The sequence below is a fragment of the Sinocyclocheilus anshuiensis genome, unplaced genomic scaffold (genome assembly GCF_001515605.1).
Source record: "Sinocyclocheilus anshuiensis isolate Anshui unplaced genomic scaffold, SAMN03320099.WGS_v1.1 scaffold281, whole genome shotgun sequence".
Lineage (NCBI taxonomy): Eukaryota > Metazoa > Chordata > Actinopteri > Cypriniformes > Cyprinidae > Sinocyclocheilus > Sinocyclocheilus anshuiensis.
In genome coordinates this window covers 464,618-475,909 of record NW_015540849.1, presented here as the reverse complement: position 1 = coordinate 475,909, position 11,292 = coordinate 464,618, and the positions used below count along the sequence as shown (strand labels likewise).

The 11,292-nt window shown below is 39.1% G+C and overlaps 1 protein-coding gene across 1 annotated transcript; it reads right to left on the bottom strand.

The window, feature by feature from the left end:
* Window positions 1–152: 152 nt before the first annotated feature.
* On the bottom strand, window positions 153–11,288 carry atp6v1aa (ATPase H+ transporting V1 subunit Aa). Its single transcript, XM_016485120.1, has 15 exons — window positions 11,184–11,288; window positions 10,486–10,584; window positions 10,213–10,341; window positions 9,152–9,366; window positions 6,546–6,683; window positions 5,752–5,903; window positions 4,943–5,105; window positions 4,600–4,708; window positions 4,322–4,444; window positions 3,330–3,444; window positions 3,093–3,156; window positions 2,749–2,952; window positions 2,503–2,597; window positions 2,194–2,365; window positions 153–950 (listed from the first exon to the last, which is right to left on the bottom strand). Exons 2-15 carry the CDS (start codon window positions 10,565–10,567, stop codon window positions 858–860), a joined length of 1,854 nt encoding a protein of 617 aa, XP_016340606.1. The 5' UTR covers window positions 10,568–10,584; window positions 11,184–11,288; the 3' UTR covers window positions 153–857.
* Window positions 11,289–11,292: the final 4 nt, after the last annotated feature.

Here is an 11,292-nt window from a genome sequence, read left to right as displayed (position 1 = left end):
TATATATATAAATGTTACTTGAGTACCAAATCAGCATATTAAAATGTTTTCTGAAAGATCTTGTGACACCTAAAATGAAAATCCTAGAATCATCCCTGGAACTACTAGAATGAAAATCAAATAATCTATTTTTGTTATAAAGCAGTCATTCAAACAGTTTCCAATAGTTTAATTCTTTGGAACTGAACACACAACACCACACACAATAAATGTAGTAATGTACCACTACAGAAGCCACAATACTCTACCCACACACCCATGCACACTCACTCACTCACATAAATATGAGAAACGATCAAAGGAACACACATAGAGCAGAAATCATATTAATGAGACAAAACAAGATTCAAATAAATAAGGGAAGCCTCAATGATCTCTTTCTGACTTCCATTGTTCCCATTATTATATAACACATTTCTATTGGTCACAGAGAAAAAAAAAACTGAGATGGGAATAAACACGGTGCTCCCCTGTGCTTTCCCACATGCAGCGAGGACTCGTGGGAAAGCAGGTGGTGAGAAAAAGAGAAGATGAATGTTTGCTGTTTTTGTGCTTCAAGTGTTGAGTCTCAGCACACAGAGATCACAGAGGCATTTGCTTAAGATGCTAAAATACGATCTTATAGTTCAAACACCAAGCAACAGTTGTAGTTATAGAGTGAGAACACACACTCTTTTTACGTTTCTAAAGACCGTGTTCAGATTAGTGATGGCTACTAGCTCTGACTTTCATTCGTCTCGTTCAGTTTCAGTGTATATTCAGACGAGAGGTACACATGCACAAGGGAGCACTGGGAAATGCACTGCACAGCACGGGGGAGGAGAGAGCTGGGACACGTATGAGGTCAGAGGTTGCTTTTAGTCCTCGAGAGTGCGGAAAGAATTCTGCATGTCTTCCAGCAGTTGAGCGTAGTCAGCTTTGATCTTTGCTTCACCCTCTTTGACTGGATCCTGCCAAACACACAGACACATGCAGTTATGGAAAACTGCTCAATGTTAGCCATAAAATGAAGTGACGTGACATGTGGCCAAGTATGGTGACCCATACTAGGAATTAGTGCTCTGCATTTAACCCATCCAAAGTGCGCACACACACAGCAGTGAACACACACACAGCAGTGAACACACACACACAGCAGTGAACGCACACCCGGAGCAGTGGGCAGCCATTTATGCTGCGGCACCCGGGGAGCAGTTGGGGGTTCAGTGCTTTGCTCAAGGGCACCTCAGTCGTGGTATTGAAGGTGGTAGAGAGCGCTGTACATTCACTCCCCCCACCTACAATCCCTGCCGGTACGAGACTCGAACAGAATGTAAATAATCTAATTATTTAAAAAAACTTACAATAAATATTATAATGAACATGTATAAATAAATTACATTATTAACAAATTTTTCAGTCAATATTTCATGTCTTGCATTACAGGTAACAAGTAAATATGACCTATACTGCATTAAACAACAGTCCAGTTACCATTAATGTTTTAATGTTGATCATCTTCTATATTGTTTGGTCAAAGAGGTTCATGGCAATAATAATGAATTGCAATATTTTATTTTTAAGGACATTTTAATAGCTCTTTTTTTATAACTCCCGTTTCATTTGTAATACCAGATTTTATACTTCTGTATATATTCAAACACTTTTCAACATTTCACGAATAATTTTATGTCCTTTTTGGTTGAAAACAGGATCAGGATGGGACACAACAGACTCAACCCCACATCCTCATTATATGATACTTTCAGAATCAGAAAGAGCTTTATTGTTAAGTATGTTTTTGTTTATTTTATTGGTTTTGGTGACAGAAGCTTCCAGTACACGGACACAATATCGCACAAATAATTTTAAAAAATGAAGTGTGAATAAAATACACATATGTATGTATGCTGGTATATACACTATGTAGTATTATAATATTTATTACTCATTGAATTAAGTTATATTTTTATATTTTCAGTTTTTATGTTAATTTTAGTAATTTTTATTATTTTTTTATTACCATTTTAATTTTAGTTATTTTGTACTTCAGCTTAAACTTATTTCATTTGGTTGCCAACACAGCACTCTTTTTAAGTTAAAAGTTTTAATTTAATATTTATGTTTTATTTTATTTCAGCTTTTGCAACCTATGGTCTATGATCTTTACAGCTACCCAAGCAAATCCCAACATCAATATTTGAGCAACGGTACCTTAAACTTCATGGAGCTGATGCGATAAAGAATTTCTCCCATGTGCTCACGGATCTGGGCCCAGGTGATCTTGTTATCGCTCTGCGCTGTGGTCTCGACAGCATGCCGGGCCAGGTCATAAAAAGCTATCATATTGGACAGGATCCCCACTGTCTTATAGAAGGGACAGAACCTGGAAGAGAGAGACAGGGAGATAATGTGAGAAAGAATTAGCACAGACTGACAAACAGGCAACTAGAACAAGACGACACCTAAAAAGAGGTCTGTGGGAATGCCACATTCTTCATATTGCACAGATGATTAGTTTACCTGTCATAGGGAGTGTAACCGTTCTGCTGCAGGAAGTCATCTTTAATGAGTTTGGCCACCTCCAGAGTGATTTTATCGGTCTCAGCCAGGGAGGCCTGTGGGCAAAAAAACAAAATAAATGCATTCAGAATCAACAAATATACATTAAATAAATTATCAATACAAATACCATTACACAAAAAAAATCTAAAACACAAAAACGCTCTTTTAATAACACTATTTGACAAACAACATACACAAGCACACCTTTCCAACAAGTTGCACAATCTCAGCCAGGTCCTCCTCCTCCTGCAGAATCTCTTTAGCTTTGGTACGCAGCGGCACAAACTCTGGGAAGTGCTTGTCATAGTACTCATCCAGCGCTCGTGTATATTTACTGTAACTGATCAACCAGTTAACAGAAGGGAAGTGTTTCCTCTGGGCAAGCTTCTTATCTAGACCCCAGAACACCTGAGAGCAACAGTTCAAATGAGGGGGAGGGGGGATAATGGAAGATTCTATTACTGCTTCATTTAAAACAGTTAAATGACTGCTTAAAAAAAATAAACATCACATCATGTTACTGACAAGCATTCACAGGAGTCACCCACCTGCACAATACCAAGAGTGGCAGAAGTCACAGGATCTGAGAAGTCACCACCAGGGGGAGACACACTGTAGAGAAATGAACAGAAACATCTGCAGTTAGAAACCACCACAAAAATGCATGCAATATTTTTAGAAACACACATAACATTCACAAAATAATAAATCAGAGTTTGTACAAACGTACATATCAATTTGCATATTTATTAATAAGCCGCTTGATGTTATTTGAGTGTACTTACGCTCCCACAATGCTGACGCTGCCCTCTCTCTCTGGGTTACCCAGGCACTTTACTCGACCTGCTCTCTCATAGAATGATGCCAGACGGGCTCCAAGGTATGCGGGATACCCACTGTCTGTAGAAGGAAAACAAGAAAGTTTGATTATCCAATACAAGAAAGTTTGGTTTGGAAAAGGCTGCACAATTTAGTCGAAACACCAAGTTGTGAATGTGGTGACAAAAGTTATTAAACATGTGGCATCTCATTTCGCTTCTGTTTGGGTAGGCATTAAAAAAAACTGCATTGTAACCACAACTGCAGTGTATATGACAACAAAATAGCAACAATACCTCAATTTGGAGGAAGTTTGAGATGTGTTTTACACACATTTTGCTGCCAATACAAAGCATAATTTAAAGGGTTAGTTCACCCAAAAATTAAAATTAGCCCATAAATTACCCTTTTTTTTATGGTTGGGTGCTTTTTATTTAACTTCTTTTGGACTGATGCATGCAACACCCGCTGAGTGGCATTAAACAGCTTGAAAGATCAAAGACCATTTTTAATATAACTCCGACTGGATTCGTCTGAAAGAAGAAAGTCATATACACCTAGGATGACTTGAGGGTGAGTAATTTATGGGCTAATTTTTATTTTTGGGTGAACTAACCCTTTAAAGTATGCAGTACAGGCAAAAGGTATTTTTTAAAATTCAGTAGTAGCCTATAGTGATTTAGCAATCATGCAATCACAAAGGTTTAGGGTCGGTATGGTTTCTTATGCTCATCATGGCTGTTGATTACAATTACAATTTAATAGAATATATTTTAAAATGCAATTTATTCCTGAGAAGCAAAGCTGGATTTTCAGCAGCTTCAATGTCACATGATCCTTCAGAAGTTATCTGCTGCTCATGAAACATTTCCTATTATTATCAATGTTGAAAACAGTTGTGTTGCTTAATATTTTTGTGATTCTTTGATAAAAAGAACGTTGTAAGAGCTGTACATACCAGCAGGCATCTCAGCCAATCGTCCAGAGATCTCCCTAAGAGCCTCAGCCCAACGAGAGGTGGAGTCAGCCATCATGCTGACGTTATAGCCCATGTCTCTGAAGTACTCAGACAATGTGATACCTGTTCACACACAAGATAAATGCATCCACATACATACATATATAGATTTCCTCTTACAGGTTTTGTTTCATTTCATTTTGCTATCAATAATCATCTCATAAAACCTGATTCACCAGCATTTCAGCAAACTTGATATATACAGCTCTTGAGTTTACCGGTGTAGATGGAGGCTTCTCTGGCAGCCACAGGCATGTTTGAGGTGTTGGCCACCAGTGCTGTTCTCTTCATAATGCTCTCCACCTTGCCGTCCACCTCCATAGTTAGCTATCGAACAAAATTACAGTCAATCATCTAAACCAGGTTCATTTAAACCACATGACAGGGTCACTTGAACTTCTCCGGTTATTAATTTTTATATCGCATTCACAGACATTGTATAAATCAATGTGATTTAATCCTGGAACATGTGATTATTGTAAGGTTATTCGATGACTAAATAAAAAACTTATTTGACAAAGTGACCAGGTATAGCATCATTAAACCCTGTGCCATACCAACCTCCGGAAAGTCTCTTAATACTTCAGACATCTCGTTTCCACGCTCTCCACAACCCACGTAAATGATGACATCACTGTTGGAGTACTTGGAGAGAGACTGAGAGATCACGGTCTTACCACAGCCAAAGGCTCCTGGAATGGCTGTGGTCCCTCCTTGGACACAACTGCAAAATGGCAGAAATGAGGACTTTACAATAACGGTTAAACTGATAATCATGAGTATTTTGCTCAAAATGTATAATCACAACCATTAACAATCAACCTTTTGAGAAATTACTTTTTACATTTCATCAGAATTACTGCACTTCCAAATAAGCTCAAATCAAGAGAAAGTCAACTAATATGCATGATTTAACTAATCTCATTCCTGATTTATTATATATTTATTACAGTTCATCAATGAGAAGGTATGCTTGCAGATTTAACAGCAGCAAATAGCGCAAGCAGCTTCATTAAAAAACACCGATCGGCTGTATTACGCTTTCATTGGAGAAACTCCAACATACAGTACGTTTGTCTGTGTTTTCGGATTATCTGTTCTTTTTCTGCAGTGCAAAGAGAGCATGTACACATGATAGCCAGGTTGGGAAGTTTAAGTAAAACAATAGGCAGAAAATGCATCCATTTAGGAGAAAAAAAACTCTGATTGGAGGATCTGGCAACCCTAAGCATGAAATCTTGTGGGGGTTTGTTACCAATGCAAGATAACAGAAATTGACATTTTCAGGATAGATAACCAGTGGGCCAAGACTGCAGACAAGTCTGTTTAATTAATGGAGAAATGAGAATCAAGAAAAGCTTAAGACTCACGGAAAGAGGGCGTCCAGTACTCGTTGTCCAGTCAGCAGGGGGTGATTTGCAGGTAGCTTCTCAGTAACAGGCCTCACCTGTCGCACAGGCCACACCTGCACCATGGTGAACTTCTCCTTTACGCCTTCAAACTCCAGTTCCAGCACCACATCCTGACACACACATGAAAAGGGAAGTTCCAGTAATTACTAATATTAGGTTTCTTCCTCATCTTACCTAAACATCTTAGGGAGTTTTTCCATCCAACTGTTCCTTTTATAACTAGGGTGGCCATATGTGCCGTTCATACGGGACACGTCCTGGCCAGGATTTTTATATTGCCCAAAACATCCAAAGTAGTTTGACCAATAACATGCAGGTATTGTATATAATCGACCAATCGTGGCGCGTGAGAAGGTGAGATCTACAGAGAACGATCAAAGCGATGCAAATGCACGCACGTGTTTGTTCGTTCGTTCAACTTGAAGCGTCGCTGCGCACCGATCATTGAATGACACCGAAGTACCGCGAGAGCGATTCGAAAGCATAAGGAGCCGTCTGCTCTGCTCTCTATAGCTCTCGTGAATGCCATACAACGATCGATCTGCACAGTGTAAGCAGCCAAAACCTGGCTATTTTAGGCAATATAGAAATCCTGGCAAGGACGCGTCCCGTAAAAATGGCCCGTATGGTCACCATATTTATAACATACTATACAAATAAATTTAAATTGACGTGAACTACACTTGCGTGCTTGTCCATAAAAGTGTGGTAGTATTTCAGGACATGTGAGGATGATTGTGAACTTGACTCACAGAGACGTCATAATTTCCTGGCGGAGCGAGGTAGGTGATTGTTCCCCTGCTGCGAGGGGGCAGCATGATCTTGTGTTTGATGAGAGAGTTCTCATACACCAATCCATAGATATCACCTCCTGTAATGTGACTTCCAACCTGAAAAAACATCCAGTGCATAATTTCAATATAGTGTACAAATACTGTATATATATATACACACAAAAGTACACATTCACAAAAGTCATACACATTCAAATCGAGGGGGCATGTGGCAACTAAGATTTATGACCCAAATTGACCCAAAAAGATTTTATATGCTATTTCCAAAAAGACTAAAATACATTTTCTTTACATATGATAATGATTTCTTTACATATGATAAGTTCTACAATTATTGTAGATACCAGATTGACAGCTCCTCCTCTAGCCAGTCAGTCGAAGAGGGGCGGTGACGTCACTCCAACGCGCCTCATTACTGCCAATGCTCAGTGTTCTGTTCACTTGTACAGGTGAAAATGGACAACTGTCAGCTGGGAAACATCTTTCCATACAGGACACCGTTATATGTGTCTGTCTGTCACTGCTGTACACCTACCTGGCGATCCGTTAACATTAAATGAGCCGCCCTAGCGACCTGTCACGGTTATAATTACCTGTATTTATTCGCCTCCAGTCACATCGCGAAAGGGATCAGCCACTAAATGCACCGGCCTCGCGAAGTGACTGATGTGCCTGGCTCGCCTTTACCTGACTGATTATAAGTCTTGTTATGGTTATTACTGTTAGGAGAGGATAATATGAGTAAGAGCAGGGGTTTTCAAACTGGGGTCCATGTCGTGACCCAAAGCCAGGGGGTCCCGCAAAATGTTTTGCTATTCGGTATTTTCCGGACTACACGTTGCATTTTTTATCTTCTGAACGTGCTATGATTTATATTCCAAAGTGACTTATATAATGCATTTAATGTCAAATAAGCAAAACATAAACAGGTAAAAGCGGGCACTTCAAGGTTTCTATAAATATATTTCTCATTCTGTGTGACAAGTATAACGTTAGACAGAGTTTTTCTTCATTTCAGGAAGAGGTTCACAGAGACGGCAAGTGCATTTTGTATGTTTTCTTTATTTTACAAAAGTACAACTTTTCACTGTTATTTTGAAGGTACACAGATAAAAAATGTATCGTTTTGTATGATGTCTTGCTCCTATCTGACGGATATCACATCTTTCCGCTGATGTGAGTAACCCAAGTGTTCGCGCCGGTGCCTCCCGCGCCTACACAACATAATCAGTTCTAGCATTGCAAACTTTACATCGCAGCCTCTTCCTCATCAAAGTAAATGAGACAACTAAACATACAAAAGGTATTGGTGACTCAATTTAGCTTGTCTTTTGTACAATATGTAGGTTTTGCTGGTCAGCGCGAGCATCGCCATGCCGTGGTGTTTTCCAAACAAATTTTTTTTCATATGTGAAGGATGTTGTTTAAGTAGATATTCAGATACGAGAGAAGTACAAAGCCTTCTTTACAAAAATAAATAGTCTAATAGTTTATCAACCAAATGTTACACCGCGTCTAACGATTCACTCATGGAAATGAGAGGTATGTGAGCCCAGCAGGAGGTTCAGTTTTTAAGTTTAGAGCGAAGGGAAAAACAGCATAAGCATACAAAAAATAAAAATATGTGCAGAAAATGTCTGAGAGCACAAAAAACAGAAATATAACCAAGGACAACATGATTTTGTGTGCAATTCGGATAATTTTGAATTAATATTTCAGTGTTGTGCAATATGATTTTAAATGTGTTTAAAGTTTTGATTCGTGCTTATTATTTTTTTTAATGCGTTATTACATTTTTGGTTTACACTTATTATTTTTTGATCCGTGACCATTGTTTGCTATTCTGAAAACTTTGCTTTCATTTTTTAATTTTGTGCAATATAATTTTACTTGCGTTTTAAAATTTTGGTTTCACGCTTGTTGTTTTTTATCCGTGACTGCAATACATTTGGTAGGAATATGATCCCATAGCTTCACACTGGATCTCACAGCGCTGCTTAGAGATCGCGTGAGAAAGTAAAAACGCATCTGCTCTAGTGAGCTCGCGCCGCGCGGCCGTTTTGAACATTGGTCCGAGTGGATAAATGGTCTGTGTGGCACGATTCAAATGAGTCGCGCTGTTTCGTTCCGCTTTTGGCGCATAAATGTTATATCGAACATTTATTGAACTCTTCATATTGTTTTATCGAGGAAAATTACATCGCGATAATTATCGTTATCGAATTATCGCCCAGCCCTAAATAAAAGCTAGTTTTATTTGGGGTAGTCTTTTTCCCATGAAACACAAACTATATCAAGAGGTAAATTCTACTGCTTTCCATACAGGAAAATACAGGGTGATTACTGGCCGTTGAGTTCATCTGCAATTTTGCTTGGTTTATTATAAAACTGCATATTATATCAGAATTTGAACTCGGCCCCATGCATACTGCTATATTACACCACTAGACTATCATGACTCACAGTCCTAGGAAAAAGTGTCAGAACTGTCCATGGTGGCAAATCCAAAAAACTAGGTGCATGACGTCACTGTATACAGAGAAAGACACACACATAATTCTTACCCTCAGGTTCTGAAAAGGAGAGAACTCCCACTTGAGGTCCCTGTTAAGAGCTCCTATGTTAACCCCTCTGGGGATGTAGATGCTCTTTGTGAGGTCATTGATGTCTTTGAGGGGACGCTGAATACCATCAAAGATGGAGCCCATGATTCCGGGCCCCAGTTCCACAGAGAGTGGCTTTCCAGTGCGGAGCACGGGGTCTCCAACACAAACTCCAGCTGTGGATAGCTCAGGAAAACATAGACATATACTAATACAACACAAAAATATACTTTGGCAACACCATGATGAACCATGAAAAATAAAAAGTAAATAAGGTTTTGAAGAGCCATTTTCCTGAATTTTTTTTTTTTACTTTTGGATTAAAAATTTGGATTAACTTTATTAAAACCTTTTCAAGTATTGTAGACTGAGTAAGGGCTGGAATACACTACAGTACACAACTTTTAAAATCCGAACAAATTTTAAAATGCTAGGCATCATACAGTTTTCCACTTTGTCAACTCAAATCTGCAGACTGCCTCAGACTTTCAGCAACTAGCATCAACTTGTTCGGACTGTAAATCAGGGGAAAATCGTGGCAAAAATTGGGTAGTGTGTGTATTCCAGCCTTAAAGGGTTAGTTCATCCAAAAATGATAATTAGGCTGTGTTTTACTCACCCCCGATGCATCCTAGGTGTGTCTCACACGGCTCCAGGGGGTGAACAGAGGCCTCCTGTAGCGAATCGATGCGTTTATGTAAGAAAAATATCCATATTCAAAACGTAATATTCACTTGAATCTAGCTTGCGCCAACAGTTGTACATGGAAGCAGTTCCGGGGGAATTACGTATGAGGTCAGCTTTGCGCATGCGCTGCTCAGAAGTGACGCACGCGGAGAGATCGAAACAAAACAACTTTCACGTATTAGAAGTACAAAACGAGGATTTGTAAAGAAGAATGTCATGAAAGAAGAAAGTCATATACACCTAGGATGCCTCGGGGGTGAGTAAAACGCAGCCTAATTTTCATTTTTGGATGAACTAACCCTTTAAGTAAACCACTCTTGAATGGTAAAGGATACAGGTCTCCTCGTACACCTGGATGGTTGCCATATCTCCCTCCAATCGGATAATTTCTCCCACCAGCTCACTGTGGCCCACACGCACCAGTTCATACATAGCCGCACCTGCCATGCTAGAGGCCGTCACCACTGCAATGAACAGACACACAGACTGTAACCTGTCCATCTCATGACCCACATCTGTCAGTCAAAATAAACTGCTTATGGGAGGAATGTTGTGCTGTATGTTCAATTTTGTAACAAAGTGACTTTAGAACATGTTTTTATTTTTACCTGGGCCTGAAACTCCATGCACATATCCGAACTGACCCTCACGGTCCTCATCTCGGATCTTAGGCAGCTTGGAAAAATCCATTCTCTGTGTTAGCAATCCTGAAAGACGAAGTGTGAAACAGTTCATTCATTCAAATTGCACCAATATCTTTCAGTGTTTCAAGACATGCCAAACCTTATCAACATTACAAGACGTTTCAATTTTCACAATTTCAATAGAACCTCAAGGTCTACTGTTTTGTTCAAGTTCTAATCAATATACTTGAAAGCAAATGTGAGTTTCAATCTTACTGTTATGGTAAATATTTCAATTACTGATGACAAATTTAAAGACTTTCATACTAATAGAACCACTATGGCCGACAGGTATCCATTCAGATTCAAACTATTCCTGCTGAGTATCAAATGAAAATGATATGAATTTAACTGCTGTACTTAACGCACCACAGATAAAATAAAGAAATATATAAATAAACGCCTTCACACGACCAAAACTACTGAATTACGAGATCTAGCAGGCTGTCGTAAGGAACCACTAACTGTTAGATGTCAGGTGACAGATGGCTACTAGCAAAACCTGATCAGCAACTGAGGAGATTTCACCTGCGTAAGGTTAGAAAATGAGATAGGAGCAAACTGCCCGGTTTGATAGCAATCAAAATATAATTGTATAAAAAAAAGCAAACGATGAATCTTACTGTATTAGCATGAACTGAACGACAATCCTCGGAATACCCTACCAAGCAGTGGAGCGAGGAAAAAAACTGTCACGACATTGGTCAGCTGACCTGCCAGGATTAAGGAAAT